This window comes from Coregonus lavaretus (genome assembly GCF_964263955.1).
Source record: "Coregonus lavaretus genome assembly, chromosome: 36".
In the NCBI taxonomy this organism is placed as follows: domain Eukaryota; kingdom Metazoa; phylum Chordata; class Actinopteri; order Salmoniformes; family Salmonidae; genus Coregonus; species Coregonus lavaretus.
Genome location: NC_140023.1, coordinates 4,623,434 through 4,643,671, shown reverse-complemented (window position 1 = coordinate 4,643,671; position 20,238 = coordinate 4,623,434). Strand labels below are relative to the sequence as shown.

General features: G+C 42.8%; 1 protein-coding gene across 2 annotated transcripts; it reads left to right on the top strand.

Annotated features, from left to right (window-relative positions):
* Positions 1-1,490: 1,490 nt before the first annotated feature.
* Positions 1,491-19,667, top strand: cfap36 (cilia and flagella associated protein 36). 2 transcript variants are annotated; one of them, XM_084153695.1, is made up of 11 exons: positions 1,491-1,829; positions 1,917-2,022; positions 6,272-6,336; positions 6,995-7,096; positions 10,866-10,980; positions 11,308-11,395; positions 14,624-14,771; positions 15,385-15,490; positions 17,978-18,135; positions 18,499-18,654; positions 19,386-19,667. In XM_084153695.1, exons 2-11 carry the CDS (start codon positions 1,920-1,922, stop codon positions 19,467-19,469), a joined length of 1,125 nt encoding a protein of 374 aa, XP_084009821.1. In that variant the 5' UTR covers positions 1,491-1,829; positions 1,917-1,919; the 3' UTR covers positions 19,470-19,667. The 2 variants fall into 2 exon arrangements, with proteins under 2 accessions (XP_084009821.1, XP_084009820.1); XM_084153694.1 differs by having other exon boundaries at positions 1,710-2,022.
* Positions 19,668-20,238: the final 571 nt, after the last annotated feature.

Sequence of the window (20,238 nt, the reverse complement as noted above, 5' to 3'; positions counted from 1 at the left end):
GGAAACCACTAGACTCGTTTTTGGTTGGAGTCAGGGTTTTGGATCAATGCTACTTCGGAAATCCTTTTAACGTCTCTAGGAAAATCTGGAATGTGTTGGAGATAAGTGTGGAGTCGGTGAGTCACAAGAAATTGTCTTATTTTGATTTTGTTGTGTCTGCGGAGCAGAAGAAGTGTGTTTGAAGACTTAAAAAGATATCGGAGTGGAATGTTTCCTGCATGGATTTTCGTAGCAGGGCGCCTATCAAGGGGGTTAATTCTGGGGTGGCGCAAGAAATAAAGGCAGGCAGAGGATATAACTGAAGACATTGATGGAGTGGTTGGTGCACGTCGACTGACCTGTATGGTGGACGGAGAAAATAAATTAACTTCATCCATGCTAGTTAGGATTCATGAGATACCCTGTAAGAGCTTTTGTGTACAAGTCCCTTCAGTGTCATAAATTTGTTCATGTGTCAAGTGTGTGCAGAGGGGAAGAATGTCGTATGCCAGATGAAGGGAAATGCTGCAACTGTGGATGTGAACATGCGCCTGAATTCTTGGAGTGCCCTGTTAAGGTAAAGGTGAATGAGGTGGCAAGGGTAAATAGTGTCCAGCGTGTATCCTGTCTGGAGGCGGTGAGAACATTGGAAGGAACGAGTGGCGGGGAAGAAGCAATGGTAGTAGAGCCACCACGACCAGTGAAGGTTTCTCATCAGCCGAGGCATAGTGAAATGCTACATGTTAAAAAGGTGGACTTTGTATTATTTATTGCAATGGTCATAAACTGTACAGCACAAGTGGAGAAGAAGTCTAAGAAAATTGGAATCATTGTGAATGAAGCTGAACGTTTGTGGGGTCTTTGATTTCACAGCCGAGGCCATGCAAGAAATCCTGGCGGTGAATGTACCCCCATCACAGGCCCCTGAGCCTGTGTAGGGATGTATTTTGGAGTGGACTGTGATTGAAGAAGTGTGATGGGTTTTCTTAGTTGACGTGTTTTATTTTGTCGTTTTCCCCCTTTCCCGAAATGCAGTGGTGGAAAAAGTACCCAATAGTCATACTTGAGTAGAAGTATAGATACCTTAATAGAAAGTTACTCAAGTAAAAGTCACCCAGTAAAATACTACTTGAGTAAAAGTCTAAAAGTATTTGGTTCTAAATATACTTAAGTATCAAAAGTAAATGTGATTGCTAAAATATAGTTAAGTATCAAAAGTAAAAGTATAAATTATTTCAAATTCCTTATATTAAGCAAACCAGACGGCACCATTTTCTTGTTTTAAAAATGTATGGATAGCCAGGGGCACACTCCAACACTCAGACATAATTTACAAAACATGCATTTGTGTTTAGTGAGTCCGCCAGATCAGCGGCAGTGAATTGGACCATTTTCCTGTCCTGCTAAGCATTCAAAATATATCGAGTACTTCTGTGTGTCAGGTAAAATGTATGGAGTAAAAAGATCATGATTTCCTTTAGGAATTAGTAAAAGTTGCCAAAAATATAACTAGTAAAGTACAGATACCCAAAAAAACTACTTAAGTAGTACTTTAAAATATTTAAGTACTTTACACCACTGCCGAAATGTTTTTTTGTTTGTTACTTTCTTATTCAATACCCCGTCCAGCTGGCGGCGGTAATGCCCTATTAACATTGGATCCCAACCGCGGTTAAACCCATCGAAGAAGAAGTAATCGGTTACCATAGGGACCGATTAGGTGCAAACCCATTCGACCACTTCGAAATTCATGAGTGCGCATTTTCAGATTTTCTGCAGCTACCAACGCATGCTACGGAGAGGGATAATAACAATCAATGGACTAGCTTGTTAGCTAGATCTCAACAAATGTATGTATACTTACACTTCAGTTGTGCATTTTGTACAATTTCAAGGCTAACCTTCCTCGCCTGAAGAACACTATTGGATGTTTTTAGAACATGGCTGAGGACAGCGAGTGGGTTGTGGAGAGCATCGCTGGATATTTGGGAAGTCCTGAATGGGTCATTCCATACACTGACTTCTTGGAAAACAAATGTACAAGTAAGAAAGGACACTTGATTTCTACGTTTTACGATAAAGAAAATTATTATAAACGGTTTTCAGGACCAGGATTACACATGGTGGAATCATCCTTGACACCCTTGCTTGAGTGCGCTAGCTAGCAAGCTGAGTAACAGCTAGCTAGCTATTAAATTCTAGGTGGCGTTAGCTAGCTAAAGCTTTTACGTTCTGCTGTAGTAGTAGCTAGCGTAGCTAGCTTCATGCGCGTAATGTTTTTGTTGACGGAGGGGAGCAGTGATTTTCCAGTTCAGTTGTTTACGTTGTTTGGCATGCGTCATTGGTTCACATGTTTGAGCGACATTCATCCAACATGTTATTGGAAATTATAGCTAAGTTAATACTTGAAGCAAAGAAACTAGCTAGTTAAGTTACCCACTGGGTGAAACGGTACATATCTATCTGTACGTTAGAGACCACTCGAACGGCCAGAATGTTCCGATTCAAACGCACATTCACCAGCTCTTCATTAGAATGTCAAAATACGTTTGTTGATCACCAAATATTGAGTTGAGCTGATCCACTATCTTCATTTACTGCCGGTATGTACTTCCAAAAAAGGCCTAAATACATATGTGCAAGCAACCGAAAAACATCTAAAGTGCTAGGATTGAGCTGTTGTATTCTTCCGACCTGTTAGTGGCAGTAATTTGTGATTTTTGTAGGTGCGAATGGGCATTTTTTCGGTTTGTACATTTTTTATTCTGACCTTTTTTGGAAGTACATACCGGCGGTGAAGATAGTTGCTCAGCGAAACTCAATTTTTGGTGATCAACGAATCGACATTATAACGCTTACAGAACTGGTGAATATGATTTTGAATCTGAGATTTCTGGACGTTAGAGAGGTCTCTAACGCACAAATACTGGTTCACCCATTGGGCACACTGGTTGAATCAACGTTGTTTCAACTTAATTGGTCAACCTGATGTGACATGGAATCAACGTGGAAAATTCATTGGATCTGAAAAAAGTCATTAACCAGTACTGTTTTCATCTAATTTCAACAAGCGTTGTAAACATTAAAATTAGAGTTAAATTAAATACATTGACTTACAGGTAAACGTATTGTTAATATCATGAATTTGGCATCTTATTTACAGGGCTAATGTAATGGTACCCCGTTCATAGACGCTAACTGCTTTAGCCCTATTGATGATAGTATCTTCTTTATGGGGGCTTTTTGTTAAGAGCCCTGACGCTCGGTCTGAAAGTTAAGACGCATCACTTGCGGAACAGTTTTGGAAACATAAGGACAATATCTTTCATATCAGCGATAAATCATTTTCTAAAAACAAAAGGTTAAATTGATACACACCTTATTAGGGTTAATGTTCCCACATGGCCGTATCTCCATGTTACAGCACTTGTTTACTGAAAACAAGAGGTGACCACCTGTGCTAATTAGCTGTCTAGCATGCTCTGAACACCTGTGTGTAAGCGTAACTTGGGAAGTGTAGCGGAGTGTAGTTTCGTTGGATGGAGGCACCCATAGCAGTATTGGTCTGTGCAAAACTGCTACAGTAAGTGTATTTTTAATTTAAAGGTTTGTTTCTCGCTGATGAAAGATAAGGGCCATATGTTTCGAAAGCCGTATTGCAAGCGATGATTATTGACGTTTCTAAACATTAAAACACAGCGTAGGGATTGTAGTTCACATGAGGTAGTCGTGGGAGAAGCTAATGGGTGAAAACTGTAGGGAGAAGGCAGAATGCTGCCTATAGTTATTTTTTTTTAAAAAGCTAATGTAATGGTAACTGACTACTTCTAAACTTCCGAAGAGCCAATCAACCATGGATAAATGATAGTACACCTAGCTACACGTTGAAATGATGGTGTCCTTTTGTTTGGCAAATCAGATCTAAATGTAGGCTACATCAACCCAACCTCACTCAGAATTTACTTTCGCATACATTTACATTTTAGTCACTTAGCAGACGCTCTTATCCAGAGCGACTTACATGAGCAATTAGGGTTAAGTGCCTTGCTTAAGGGCACATCGACAGATTTTTCTCCTAGTCGGCTCGGGATTAGAACCAGCGACCTTTCGGTTACTGGCACAACGCTCTTACCCACTAAGCTACCTGCCGCATACAACTTGTGTAAGACAAGTTAGAGGAGTTACTTTCAACTATTCAATGTTATTTAGGTAGTCTACGCAAATGAGTATGGTAACTGATCAATATGTAAATGTGTTGACATGATACACCACATTAACATGTCAAAGTGGTTTAATTGGTACGTTAAAGAGTACTCCTGAGTGGCGCAGTGGTCTAAGGCACTGCATCGCAGTGCTAACTGTGCCACTAGAGATCCTGGTTCGAATCCAGGCTCTGTCTCGGCCGCGACCGGGAGACTCATGGGCGGCACACAATTGGCAAAAGGGGAGGGAATGGCCGGCAGGGATGTAGCTCAGTTGATAGAGCATGGCGTTTGCAACGCCAGGGTTGTGGGTTCATTTCCCACAGGGGGCCAGTATAAAAATATATATATATATATATATGTATTCACTAACTGTAAGTCGCTCTGGATAAGAGCGTCTGCTAAATGACTAAAATGTAAATGTAGGAAGCATGACTTTTGACTCACCAAAGTAACAACAGTGTGGTCAAAGACTTAGTAACAACTTAGTTGTAGTCACGATCTGGTTACCTATAACTGCAAACATAGTTATGTTTTAGCGTTTTTGCATATTTATTAACTTATTTCCAGATATCTTCAAAACTACCCACAATGCACTATTTCTCAACTCCTATGGAGAATCTACTCTGCGTTAGCTACACTACATGGTCAAAAGTATGTGGACACCTGCTCGTCGAACATCTCATTCCAAAATCATTGGCATTAATATGGAGTTGGTCCCACCCGTTGCTGCTATAACAGACTCCACTTTTCTGGGAAGGCTTTCCACTAGATGTTGGAACATTGCTGCGGCGACTTGCTTCCATTCAGCCACAAGAGCATTGGGCACTGATGTTGGGCAATTAGGCCTGACTCGCGGTCGGCGTTCCAATTCATCCTAAAGGTGTTCGATGGGGTTGAGGTCAGGGCTTTGTGCAGTCAAGTTCTTCCACACCGATCTCGACAAACCAATTCTGTATCGAGCTCGCTTTGTGCACGGGGGCATTGTCATGCTGAAACAGGAAAGGGCGTTCCCCAAACTGTTGCCACAAAGTTGGAAGCACAGAATCGTCTAGAATGTCATTGTATGCTGTAGCGTTAAGATTTCCCTTCACTGGAACTAAGGGGCCTAGCCCGACCCATGAAAAACAGCCCCAGACCATTATTCCTCCTCCACCAAACTTTACACTTGGCACTATGCATTGGGGCAGATGGCGTTCTCCTGGCATTCGCCAAACCCAGATTCATCCATCGGACTGCCAGATGGTGAAGTGTGATTCATCACTCCAGAGACCGCGTTTCCACTGCTCCAGAGTCCAATGGCGGCGAGCTTTACACCGCTCCAGCCGACACTTGGCATTGCGCATGGTGATCTTAGACTTGTATGCGGCTGTTCGGCTATGTAAACCCATTTCGTGAAGCTCTTGACGAACAGTTATTATGCTGAAGTAGCTTCCAGAGGCAGTTTGGAACTCGGTAGTGAGTGTTGCTTCCGAGGACAGACGATTTGTACACGCTACATGCTTCAGCACTATCCGGTCCCGTTCTGTGAGCTTGTGTGGCCTACCACTTCACAGCTGAGCTGTTGTTGCTCCTAGACGTTTCCACTTCACAATGACAGCACTTACAGTTGACCGTGGCAGCTCTAGCATGGCAGAAATTTGACGAACTGACTTGTTGGCATCCTATGACAGTGCCACGTTGAAAGTCACTGAGCTCTTCAGTAAGGCCATTCTACTTCCAATGTTTGTCTATGGAGATTGCATGGCTTTGTGCTCGATTTTATACACCTGGCAGCAACGTGTGGCTGAATCCACTAATTTGAAGGGGTGTCCATACTTTTTGTGTGGGTTAAGAGCGTTGGGCCAGTAACTGAAAGGTCGCTGGTTCGAATCACCAAGCCGACTAGGATAAAAATCTCTGTGCCCTTGAGCAAGGCACTTAACCCTAATTAGTCTTGTAAGTCGATCTGGGGAAGTTTGTCTGCTAAGTGACTAAAATGTCAAATGTAAATTAGGAATGAATGTCAATAAGCAGTGTCACCCTAGTTGTTTAATTCAGATATTATGCATGGGAGTTTGCATAGTTCACCAATTTGCATTTTCTTTCAGTTTTTGATGACGAAGATGAAAATAAATTGACTTATACAGAAATCCATCAGCAGTACAAGCATTTGGTGAGTAGCTAGCTACAGTCTTTGGAATGGTTTGCAACATTATTATGCATTGGGTTATTATGATGATTTAACATTAAACATGCATCTTCGATAGACATATTTTGGAAGGATCTACAATTCCATAAATTAGACCTGAATCAAGATGCGGAATGGCTGAGGTCCTTACCGATCACTGCACCTGTACACAGCCCATCTGAAATTAGCCCACCCAACTACCTCATCCCTATATTGTTATTTATTTTGCTCTTTTTCACCCCAGTATCTCTATTTGCACATAATCTCTTGCACATCCAGCATTCCAGTGTTAATACTAATTGTAATTATTTTGCACTATAGCCTATTTATTGCCTTACCTCCATAACTTGCTACATTTGCACACACTGTATATATTTTTTCTGTTGTATTTTTTGACTTTATGTTTTTTTTTACCCCATATGTAACTCTGTGTTGTTGTTTTTATCGCACTGCTTTGCTTTATCTTGGCCAGGTCACAGTTGTAAATGAGAACTTGTTCTCAACTGGCGTACCTGGTTAAATAAAGGTGAAAAAAATAAAATAAATAAAAGGTAGTCATGAAAAGTGTTTCAGTGTTTTAGGCTTAACATCAAATGTTTTGTCTCTGGAAAACAGTGATGCAAGTAGCTACATTTACTTTCAGGTGGAGAAGTTGTTAGAAACCTACATGCAAGAGGTTGGCATCAATGAGCAGCAGTTTTTGGAGGCATGCTCCTCTCCTTTCGCCAAGTCCAAAACCTTACAGGTAAGCTCGATCATCTTTCCCATACGCTGCCACAAATGATGCCAGATACGTAGATGTAGACGGATGAGTGTGCAGCTTTACAATGCAAATGGGTTGAGAACAGAACCTCTACAGATATTTTATTTCATATCAATTGCACAGTAGCAGAGTTGCCTTCAGTGCTTTACACAAGAGTCAGTGGAAGGAAAATGTAAACTATTGCTCTGAAAATACCTAGGTCTATGTTTGGGCCAGGGCAAGAGCTCTCTCTGGATACAGCATTAAGGCTCCCCCTAAGAATAACAGCATGTCAATGCCACTCTGATCGGTCACTTGCTTCATCATGCCTGCTGTGATGACATACAGTCATGGCCAAAATTGTTGGCACCCCTGAAATTTTTCCAGAAAATGAAGTATTTCTCACAGAAAAGTATTGAAATTACACATGTTTTGCTATGCACATGTTTATTTCCTTTGTGTGTATTGGAATAACACAAAAAAAACAGGAAAAAAGCAAATTTGACATAATTTCACACAAAACTCAAAAAATGGGCCGGACAAAATGATTGGCACCCTTAACTTAATATTTAGTTGCACACCCTTTGGAAAAAATAACTGAAATCAGTCGCTTCCTATAACCATCAATAAGCTTCTTACACCTCTCACCTGGAATTTTGGACCACTCTTCTTTTGCAAACTGCTCCAGGTCTCTCATATTGGATGGGTGCCTTTTCCCAACAGCAATTTTAAGATCTCTCCACAGGTGTTCAATGGGATTAAGATCTGGACTCATTGCTGGCCACTTCAGAACTCTCCAGCGCTTTGTTGCCATCCATTTCTGGGTGCTTTTTGAAGTATGTTTGGGGTCATTGTCCTGCTGGAAGACCCATGATCTCGGACGCAAACCCAGCTTTCTGACACTGGGCCCTACATTGCGACCCAAAATCCTTTGGTAATCCTCAGATTTCATGATGCCTTGCACACAGTCAAGGCACCCAGTGCCAGAGGCAGCAAAACAACCCCAAAACATCTTTGAACCTCCACCATATTTGACTGTAGGTACTGTGTTCTTTTCTTTGAAGGCTTCATTACATTTTCGGTAAACAGTAGAACGATGTGCTTTACCAAAAAGCTCTATCTTGGTCTCATCTGTCCATAAGACGTTCTCCCAGAAGGAATTTGGCTTACTCATGTACATTTTGGCAAACTGTAGTCTTGCTTTTTTATGTCTCTGTGTCAGCAGTGGGGTCCTCCTGGGTCTCCTGCCATAGCGTTTCATTTCATTCAAATTTCGACGTATAGTTCGCGCTGACACTGATGCACCCTGAGCCTGCAGGACAGCTTGAATTTCTTTGGAACTTGTTTGGGGCTGCTTATCCACCATCCGGACTATCCTGCGTTGCAACCTTTCATCAATTTTTCTCTTCCGTCCACGTCCAGGGAGATTAGCTACAGTGCCATGGGTTGCAAACTTCTTGATCATGTTGCGCACTGTGGACAAAGGAACATCTAGATCTCTGGAGATGGACTTGTAACCTTGAGATTGTTGATATTTTTCCACAATTTTGGTTCTCAAGTCCTCAGACAGTTCTCTTTTCCTCTTTCTGTTCTCCATGCTTAGTGTGGCACACACAGAAACACAATGCAAAGACTGAGTCAACTTCTCTCCTTTTTATCTGCTTTCAGGTGTGATTTTTAGATTGCCCACACCTGTTACTTGCCCCAGGTGAGTTTAAAGGAGCATCACATGCTTGGAACAAACTTATTTATCCACAATTTTGAAAGGGTGCCAATAACTTTGTCCGGCCCATTTTTTTAGTTTTGTGTGAAATTATGTCAAATTTGCTTTTTTCCTGTTTTTTTTTGTGTTATTCCAATACACACAAAGGAAATAAACATGTGCATAGCAAAACATGTGTAATTTCAATACTTTTCTGTGAGAAATACTTCATTTTCTGGAAAAATTTCAGGGGTGCCAACAATTTTGGCCATGACTGTATCTAGGGGATTTGTATTATGATGATGATATCCAACAGTTGCTGGAAACTTTCCAGTTATTGGTCTCTTTCTTTTGCCATACTGAACAGAGTGAAGGATATACTCTGTATCCGGGCAGAATTCAATAGCTTCCATCTCAGGACAATTCATTTAATGCACCATCAATGCCATGACTCCTGTATGTGAGGGAGTTCATTTGTGATGACTCATCAAGTAATGTAATGTTACACACAGTAGGCTACCTGACGTCAGACCGAACACCTTTGACAATAGAGATGAGCTCTTTGACATCCCAAAGTCCTAGTTGCCTGTTTATGAAGCCAAGGGCTACAAGGTTCAGGTCTCCTCATAGGGATGAACTGAACTGGAAGCTAACCAAGTCATTTGGAATAATTATTGCACAGTGCAGGTCAGGAAGGAGTAGTGGACAGTGCCAGAGTTTAAAAACTCAACTGAGGTAGCCTACTATGGGATGGGGTTTCTACAGGGACCCCCAGTGATATTGTTACCGTTTAACTTTGGGCCCTATCCAATCGAACCCAATTACCAGGTGTCTGGAATAAATCCAAAACGATTCTTCTTGTACTGCAAGTAGGCCTAGGTTATGCACATTTGATGTGTGTAGATAAACAAACAAACAAACAAACAAACAAACAAACAAACAATATTTACAGTGTTCTTTTTGTACAAGAATAATCACTTATCCTGGAGACCTGTTTACTGATTTTATTAAATGGGCTTTCGGTTGTAGCCTGGTGGAACAAGCCGAGTGCAGCGGTCAGTCTGCTTGACCAGGCTACTTCAGTGGCATGGCAAGTAACCAAGAGCAAGAAAGGTACAGATTTAACTACCTGTGAAGAAAGGTGGGCTACATGGTAATGACTTGAGGGCAAGCTCCTTTCAGTTCTGCTCATGCTGTTACCTGTCTCCATGCAAACTGTTTTGACAGCTCACTGCCCATCGGGGAATTACAGCAGGGTTGTGATACTACTTAATCACCTTGCTGAAGCATTTCCCTGAGGTTAAATCTCAGAGGACCTTATCACCATTGAGCCTAATCCACACCTTTCCCACACCCGTACCTTCCTGCTAATAGTAGGGAATATGAAGTGTCAGAGTGGGGAAATGTGATAGGATTGGGAGTGCAATCAAGATAACTTGCAGCCTAGATCTTCTTGAAATGCGTCCTCCCCGTCATGGACTGAGGAACATGTCCCATCATGTTCAACTCCATGGCCAAAGAATGCATGGCCCTGCATGAAAATACATAATAGGAATAGTTCAGGTACACAACGATGCATTCTGTTTCTCCTCCATCTGCTGATGTTGAAAAAATCTGTCAATGTGCCCTTGAGCAAGGCACTTAACCCTAATTACTCCTGTAAGTCGCTCTGGATAAGAGCGTCTGCTAAATGACAAAAATGTAAAATGTGATCCTGAGACAGTTAAACGTACAGGAGCTCAGGTAGACCTGATCTATGACAGGATTAGTGGGCCTGAATTGGGTTAATGAGATACAGGAACAGCTCGATGGAGCTATTCCTGATGGAGAGTGTTACCTAGTCTCAGAGCCAGCAGTGCCCTTTGGGACATACCTGGGCCAGAAAAAGACCTTGGTTGTGATTTAAGTTACCAGGAGGCACATAATATAGGCCTCAGGAGAGAGACGGAGAGAATGCAGAGCTGAACCCAAAGAAACAAGTACAAACATGAATAATTAATTTGACTAGGCAAGATGGTTAGCAAACGTAGAACAGTATTCATGCTTGTTATTAACTGTACCTTTGTACAGACTGTATTCCAGCCTGTCCTGGCCACAGATGACTTCCAGATGTTCAGGTCCCTCATGGTGCAGAAGAACATGGAGCTGCAGCTTCAGGCGCTGCAGGTCATTAAAGAGAGAAATGGTACACCTTTTCACTGTTGTCACACAACTCCTAATTAGGGTTGAACAAATCTGGTAACTTTCCCAACATTTTCAGATTTTCCAGAAGTCTTGATTGGAGGATTCAGGATTTCTTGCGTATTCCCTCCCGATGCTGGGAATCTTCCAAGCAGGATTTCTGTAGAACATGTTGGGAAAGTTACTGGACTTTTAGCAATCCTAATGCTTGCCTACCATACCCGCTTACACCCTACTCCATCATGCGGGTGTGCCCACACACACAATGGCACTGATGAGCCTACACCGTTCCAAAACCGTTTGTTCTAATGCACCCCACCTGTGTGTGTAGGCGCCCTGCCTGAGTGTCTCACAGATGGAGCAGACGTGATGAGTGAACTGGAGCAGCAGGAGATGAAGATTATACAGGAGGTGCTCAAGTAAGAGACTTATAGAACTGGGGCCATTACACCAGCTCTCATACATGCACAGAAGAGTGTTTTCATCAGGATCTCATCAATGATGTAGGCTTTGTTGTGTAGTTTATTTTAGTCATTGGAGCACACGTAGGGCCCGTAGTTTTGCCTGAGCACATTACTAGACCTCGAAAAACTCCAGCTCCCAATGATGGTCTATAACCATGGGCTGGAGGCTTTCCTGGTCAAGTAATTTGGTCATGAACAACTCCTGGTCCTAAGCATTATGCGATGTAGACTAATGCACTTAGCTTCAATGGTAGGCTATCCATTTCAATGTTTGTTCTGTCCACTCTGTACAGTGTGTTTGTGTTTGCTCTGGTCGCAAACCCAATTTCCTCTGAGGATCAGTGACATACTGTAAATAAAATAAAATAGTTGTCACATGCGCCGAATACAACAGGTGTAGACCTTACTGTGAAATGCTTACTTACAAGCCCATAACCAAAAATGCAGTTTTAAGAAAATCGAGTTAAGAAAATATTTACTAAATAAATGAGGCTATATACAGGGGGTACCAGTAGTGAGTCAATTTGTGGGGGTACAGGTTAGTGACTGCATAGATAATAAACAGTGAGTAGCAGCAGTGTAAAAACAAAGGGAGGGGGGGTCAATGCAAATAGTTCAGGTGGCCATTCGATTAATTGTTCAGCAGTCTTATGTCTTGGGGGTAGAAGCTGTTAGTGTATACTCACTATTTTAGTCATTCTGGAAAACCCATGTCTGTGTCGGCATGCTTGGTGGTAGATGGCTGTGTAGTAAAGTCAATGAGTGACAAATCATCCAAGATTATAACTTCCTAGAAGCCACTCTAGCTCTAATGGGATTTCTGCATTTGAAGCTAAGCCAAGTGCAACACTAAAGGCTGTGTGTCCATGGGAACTAAGCTCCTTAGTGTTACACTAATATTGAGGGGTTTACACTCCATGGCAACGGAGAAAATGTAATTTGATCCTTTTGTCTTAGGGCTGCCCCCACCCACCATTCTTTAGTCTTGATTGTCTACTTGAAGTCTTTTTGATGTGTCAGAGCGACTTGTTATAGATCTATGTGATGCATCTTCAGGCATTGTTCGATGTAAGTGGTCTAATCAGGGCATTAGATCACTAGTTCATGCAGAGCTGGGCCTATTTTATAGCACACAGTGCATGGAGACCACTTAACCTATGTTGCTCTCATGTTATGTCATGTTTTCAGCTATGATGAAGAAGAAAAATTATGTATGCACTCACTAACTGTAAGTCGCTCTGGATAAGAGCGTCTGCTAAATGACTAAAATGTAATGATCATTGAAAATGTTGCGACATTTGTGTGCTCTTCAAATCCTGTGTTATGGAAAGTTTCATCCTAGTTTAATTAAGCTGCTAATCAATTAAGAGATCATCATGGTGAGAGGCAGCAAGCTGATCACTTAGGCATAGTTGCGGGAAGTAGGGGTTCTGCATCACCCCCTGAAAAATCGGAATAATAAAATATATATTAATGAAAGATATGCTATTTCTTCACAAAAGTAGTGCACTGGGCCTTTACTAGTCCTGTATTAGAGGACCAATATAACTGCCTGTCTGTAGCGCGGGCAAACCCCCCCCTATAATGGGCCACGTGAGAATTTCTGGTAATTGAACCTATTTCTTAGGTTATTTTTGTGCATTTTGATATTGCCTATAGGGCGTAAAATTGCTGGGACCATGGCTAGCAAGTGACCTGCGTCACATACGCCTAAAATAACATTGCAGGACTACGGTTGGGTTCGGGACCAGTTCTTGCGGTAGCGGGTGGGAGTCGGACAGAAAGCCTGCGGGCAGGAGCATGATGAATAAATCAGTCCCACGCAGACTTCTACTTGGACTCATGCCAGCTCTGGGCTCTGTAGTGTCTTTATACCACTCATAATACAGTACTATGTACAGTGCATTCGTAAAGTATTCAGACCCATTTACTTTTTCCAGCAAAAAAATGTTTTTAAACAATTGCAAACATTTCTAAAAACCTGTTTTTGCTTTGTCATCATAGAGTATTGTGTGTTGATTGATGCGGGGGGGGGGGGGGAAGAAGATTGAATCAATTTTAGAATAAGGCTGAAACGTAACAAAATGTGGAAAAAGTCAAGGGGTCTGAAAACTTTCCGAATGCACTGTAGGTTAATGTACTGTCAGGTCCAGAATTATTGACACCCTTGATAAAGATGAGCAAAAATGACTGTATAAAATAAAGAAAAATACTGAGCTATATTGTATGCTCAAAAACATTGGACCATTTATATTCTATACTAATACAATTGCTCAGATATAGATTTTGTTTAACAAGTCGTATTTCTTTCTCTCAGAAAGAGAGGGGTCAAAATGATTGCCACCCCTTTTTTCAATACCACCAGTGTTAGGTTTGGTGTCGAAATAAGGATGCATAATCAGAAAAGAACCCCATACCTACTGTAAAATATGGTGGTGGATCTCTGGTTTTATGGGGCTATTTTGCTTCCACTGGTCCAGGGGCCCCTTGTTAAGGTCAACGGCATCATGAACTTTACCCAGTACCAGGAAATCTTTGCCAAAAACCTGGTTGCCTCTGCTAGAATGCTGAAACTTGGCCGCAAGTAGACCTTCCAGCAAGACAATAATACCGAGCACACATCAAAATCCACAAAGAAATTGTTAATTTACCACAAAATTAACATTTTGCAATGGCCATCGCAGTCTCCGGACTTGAACCCCATTGAATACCTGTGGTTTGAATTGAAGAGGGCAGTCCATAAGCGCATACGAAGGATATTAAGGATCTGGGGAAAATGTTCTAAGATCCCTCCCAATGTGTTCTCCAATCTAATAAAACCTTTTAGAAAAAGGCTCAGTGCTGTTATCCTCGCAAGGTGAGGTATTGAAAACGGGTGGCAATAATTTTTAAAGCCATCTTTTGGAGAGAAAAGTATTACTTGCCTTTTTATTTTGCATACAATATAGCTCAGTATTTATTTATTTATTTCATACAGTCTCTTTTGCTCATCTTTATCAATGGTGCCAATAATGGCTGTTATTTAACAGCTTGTATTCACCTACAAGTAACACATTTAAACACTAGTACAACCCTATAAAACCATGGTGTTCTTTGATGTAAAGTAAACTCTCTTATCTGAGTTAAACGACTATCTTCTGAATCTACTGATAGTAAACATATCTCCCCACGGTGTTTGTACAGGAGGTCAAAGGAGGATTATGACCTAGAGATGGCTCGGCGACTGCAGTCAGAGGAGGAGATTGGCTCCACGTCCAGAAGCTGCTCTGATAGGCCAGTTCTAGAGGCAGTCAGCATCCAGAGACCCGCCTCCATTCAACAGACCAACAAGGTGAGTTATGAACCTAATACTGACCCATCAGTGTTGTAATACAAAAATACTGAACATCAATGACTCTGTCTGCCTGTCTGTAGACTGTGATAAATGGTTTCCATTTCATGTATTTAGAGCCATAGCTATGTAGTTTAGCAGCAACACAAAAGAAGGGGTTGTGATGAGTGCAGCAGCCTGCTCCTTACAGTCAGTCCTTGCACACATATCACATTATTAGACAGTCTTCAATCAATCTACTAATGCAGAGCAGTACATGGTCTGGCAGATATCCAGCCCTATTCTAGAACATGGACTCTCATTACTATAAATCCATTTCTGGATTTTCTATTATTTGATTGAAAGTCATCTCAGAAAGCAGAATATAGCTGATGTCCCTATTAACTAAAGCTTTGACTTGTAACACTTTTTGCTGCATTATCGTTACAATATATGACATTTTTAGCCTGTATATTAACCTAAAGTGGGCTATGTGACAACTCTGTTGTATGTTGCTGAGGCGAAGGTGGGGGACAGTGGTAGCCACCAGACCTCTGTCCCTCTGGTCAATGGCAACGCAACGGTAACTCTCCTAGTAGTGCAATAGCATGGCTGCCCTGTGCCTTCCCTGTAGGTGAACAGTACATCTCCGAAGAGAGGGGAGATGAAGGCTGCTGGAGGTGGTGGGCAGATGAGTCCAGCCAAGACCAGCACATCTGCCCCTTCTAAGTTGGCATCAGGTAATAATACTGTTACATTTAGTCTCCAACACTGTTGGCTGACTGTTTCCCCTCCATATACACTGCTCAAAAAAATTAAGGGAACACTAAAATAACACATCCTAGATCTGAATGAATGAAATCATCTTATAAAATACTTTTTTCTTTACATAGTTGAATGTGCTGACAACAAAATCACACAAAAAATATCAATGGAAATCAAATTTATCAACCCATGGAGGTCTGGATTTGGAGTCACCCTCAAAATTAAAGTGGAAAACCACACTACAGGCTGATCCAACTTTGATGTAATGTCCTTAAAACAAGTCAAAATGAGGCTCAGTAGTGTGTGTGGCCTCCACGTGCCTGTATGACCTCCCTACAACGCCTGGGCATGCTCCTGATGAGGTGGCGGATGGTCTCCTGAGGGATCTCCTCCCAGACCTGGACTAAAGCATCCGCCAACTCCTGGACAGTCTGTGGTGCAACGTGGCGTTGGTGGATGGAGCAAGACATGATGTCCCAGATGTGCTCAATTGGATTCAGGTCTGGGGAACGGGCGGGCCAGTCCATAGCATCAATGCCTTCCTCTTGCAGGAACTGCTGACACACTCCAGCCACATGAGGTCTAGCATTGTCTTGAATTAGGATGAACCCAGGTCCAACCGCACCAGCATATGGTCTCACAAGGGGTCTGAGGATCTCATCTCGGTACCTAATGGCAGTCAGGCTACCTCTGGCGAGCACATGGAGGGCTGTGCGGCCCCCCAAAGAAATGCCACCCCACACCATGACTGACCCACCGCCAAACCGGTCATGCTGGAGGATGTTGCAGGCAGCAGAACGTTCTCCACAGCGTCTCCAGACTCTGTCACGTGCTCAGTGTGAACCTGCTTTCATCTGTGAAGAGCACAGGGCGCCAGTGGCGAATTTGCCAATCTTGGTGTTCTCTGGCAAATGCCAAACGTCCTGCACGGTGTTGGGCTGTAAGCACAACCCCCACCTGTGGACGTCGGGCCCTCATACCACCCTCATGGAGTCTGTTTCTGACCGTTTGAGCAGACACATGCACATTTGTGGCCTGCTGGAGGTAATTTTGCAGGGCTCTGGCAGTGCTCCTCCTGCTCCTCCTTGCACAAAGGCGGAGGTAGCAGTCCTGCTGCTGGGTTGTTGCCCTCCTACGGCCTCCTCCACGTCTCCTGATGTACTGGCCTGTCTCCTGGTAGCGCCTCCATGCTCTGGACACTACGCTGACAGACACAGCAAACCTCCTTGCCACAGCTCGCATTGATGTGCCATCCTGGATGAGCTGCACTACCTGAGCCACTTGTGTGGGTTGTAGACTCCGTCTCATGCTACCGCTAGAGTGAAAGCACCGCCAGCATTCAAAAGTGACCAAAACATCAGCCAGGAAGCATAGGAACTGAGAAGTGGTCTGTGGTCACCACCTGCAAAACCAGTCCTTTATTGGGGGTGTCTTGCTAATTGCCTATAATTTCTACCTGTTGTCTATTCCATTTGCACAACAGCATGTGAAATGTATTGTCAATCAGTGTTGCTTCCTAAGTGGACAGTTTGATTTCACAGAAATGTGATTGACTTGGAGTTACAATGTGTTGTTTAAGTGTTCCCTTTATTTTTTTGAGCAGTGTACTTTGGTGCTTGAAACATCCTTCTTTACTTTGATGTCAGCATATCTGTGCTCCATTACTAGTCTGTCTCGGTACCCTCCCTTTTCCTGCCCTCCCTACTGTTCACTAGATTTACTCTGTGCCCTCAGTTTATAGTTTACACTAGTCTGTTCCCCTTGAAGCCTTTCCTGTAGTGTAGATATAACACATGAATGTTAAAAGGTTAATATACACTACATGTCCAAAAGTATGTAGACACCCTTCAAATTAGTGGATTCGGCTATTTCAGCCACACCCGTTGCTGACAGGTGTATAAAATCGAGCACACAGCCATGCAATCTCCATAGACAAACATTGGCAGTAGAATGGCCCGTATTGAAGAGCTCAGTGACTTTCAACAAGTCAGTTCGTCAAATTTCTGCCCTGCTAGAGCTGTCTCGGTCAACTGTAAGTGCTGTTATTGTGAAGTGGAAACGTCTAGGAGCAACAACGGCTCAGCCACGAAGTGGTACTAGTAGGCCACACAAGCTCACAGAACTGGACCCCACAGAATGCTGAAGCACGTAAAAATCGTCTGTCCTCGGTTGCAACACTCACTACCGAGTTCCAAACTGTTTCTGGAAGCAACATCAGCACAAGAACTGCTCGTCGGGAGCTTCATGAAATGTGTTTCCATGGCAGAGCAGCCGCACACAAGCCTAAGATCACCATGCGCAATTCCAAGTGTCGGCTGGAGTGGTGTAAAGCTCACCGCCATTGGACTCTGGAGCAGTGGAAATGCATTCTCTGGAGTGATGAATCGCGCTTCCACATACTTTTGGTCATGTGGTGTACTTCAGAGGGTGTGTGACTAATGGATGGTTATGTGTTGATGCAGAGCGGGGCAGTGCAGAGCCAAGGGTCCTTCCTGCAGTGAGGGTTCCAGTGAAGGGTACAGAGCCTCCGGCTGTCTCCAGGGAGAAGGGCAGCAGCCAGGCAGCAGAGGGCTGGATAGAGGAGGCACGCAAGGAGGCTGGCATCTCCAAGCCGTTCACAGTGAGTCTCTCCTACTGCATACGACATACATAGGGCTCTGTGTTTTGGTTAATCATGTCACATGACCTAGATTTGAACGTTTCTTTTAAGCCTTTTCCAGAAATTAGAATTAGACAAAATTAAAACATTTGTCTGAGGATGGTGCTGAAGCATCTTACATAAAAAGAAAAAGGCTTTAAATAAAGGTTAAGATTCAGGTCATGTGACATGATTAACCATAACACAAGGCCCTATGACTTGCTTGTCATGCACTCTGAATAAACAACAACCAGGCAACAGCTCATAGAAAGGAAACCCTAAAAGGCAACATTACCAGTTTCCCTGGAGACAGAGGACTGATGGATTGTGTTTCTGTCTGTTCAGGAGTTGCCAGCAGAGCAGCAGGAGCAACTCCAGCAGAGGGCGCTGTATCTGAGGCAGCAGAGGGACAAGCTTCAGGCCATGAAAAGAGAGCAGAGACTCAAACCAGCCACACCAGAGGAACCCCCAGCCCCCCCTGCACCCACTCCCAGCACACCGGTAACATCTTTCTATAATGTCTCTTCCTGTAAACATATGGGTAATACTCCTCCATAAGACACACTGTCACAGGTTACAGCTTTCATTAGTGGTAGATAATAATAATGCGCCACAACTCAGCTGATGACGCTAGCAAAGAACCTGGGGTCAACTCTGGTCTGCCCGTGTCAATCTTTTCTCTTGGTTTCCCCTGATGTTTTGTCTGTTCACATTCTTCCCTTTTTTTGAAGTGTTGATTTGTTCCTGTTCTTTATTCCCCTGTCATTTTACTTCGCTGCCTTGCCAATCAAAGGACGATGGTCCCAAAATGAACAGGGGTGGTGCTAGTAGTGTACATGAAGAGAGGGTCAATGCCTCCCAGCCTGCGAGCTCTCCTGTTGGGGGACATAAACCCAAGGTGATCTGGGTTGGAGTGACGATGTGGTCTCCACTTTGTAGTGCTGCTGCCCCCCATGTGCTTCTATTCTTAGGGCTCTATTCAATCTGTATCGCTGGACCATTACATATTGCGCAATATAAAAGAGAATTTCCGATTGAGCCGACAAATGCAGCGTTTACCGTGAATGCAGTCTCCACTGACATCGCTTTTAAATTGTGCTGAATTTTGGCGATATGGATTGAATAGAGCCCTTGCTGTAGCTACAGCCCTGCTCCTGTGGCAGATGTCACTTTAGCTTTAGTGGTGCTACTGTTCAACATTTGACAAACACTTTCCTGTTTTCCCTTCAAAGGAGATCTCTGTCGAAGATAAAAAGAAGTTGCAGAAAAGAAAACATCTGGCCGAAAAACTGAAAGAGGAAGTAATCAAGAAGTAAACGCAACTGCAATACCCCCCGTAGTCAAACTGGACTGTAAATTAACCTGGAAGCTGAGATGGACTGCGCTTTAGAGGGGTGAAAGGTGCATTAGAATTGGAAGAATGCAGTATTAAAGTAGATCTTGATAGAATCAGGGGTGCATTAATATTAACTATGTAATATCATGTATGCTGTTGAATAAATCCTATTATTTTATATACCGGTACTTTCTGCCAGAGATCGTGTGGTGTGATAAACCTACTGGTCTGCGACAGATGATTAGCATGGAAAGATACAATTTAACTTATACATCCTGTTTTAAATCTACAAGCATGGGTACCTCTGAGGCAAACCTCAATGTGTACTGGATAAGAGTGAATAGGCATTTGGAAATGATCAGCACACAAACCAACTGAGTTTACTGTATATGACAAATGTAATGGTTGTAGCAATTCAGAAAGATAAGCAGGTTGGTCACATTTGTATTGCAGGTTCAATTAGTCTCCAGAGTAAAATAAAGCTAGATCCACAACTTTAATGCCAGGGTCACGTTTAATCTGAAAACGTATCAACTGTATACAAAAGTTTAGAATGGAGATAGTGGTAGTAAATGCACTTTGTACACATTTTTCAGGGAGAAAACAAACCTAAGCTCTATAGACATTTGGGCATTCGCAGCTACTCCAACAAATGCTTTCCATCTCAAACTACATCTGTCAATAGGAATGTCTATTAGGGATAGGCAATTGATGGGGGGGTAGGGGCCACCCAAAACTCACGAGGGGCC

Excerpts from the sequence above, each read along its gene's own strand:
- cfap36 (XM_084153695.1), top strand. The coding sequence starts at position 1,920 with ATGGCTGAGGACAGCGAGTGGGTTGTGGAGAGCATCGCTGGATATTTG. Across the intron at positions 15,491-17,977 it reads CCCTTCTAAGTTGGCATCAG|AGCGGGGCAGTGCAGAGCCA; the intron begins GTAATAATACTG and ends GTGTTGATGCAG. Across the intron at positions 18,136-18,498 it reads GCATCTCCAAGCCGTTCACA|GAGTTGCCAGCAGAGCAGCA; the intron begins GTGAGTCTCTCC and ends CTGTCTGTTCAG.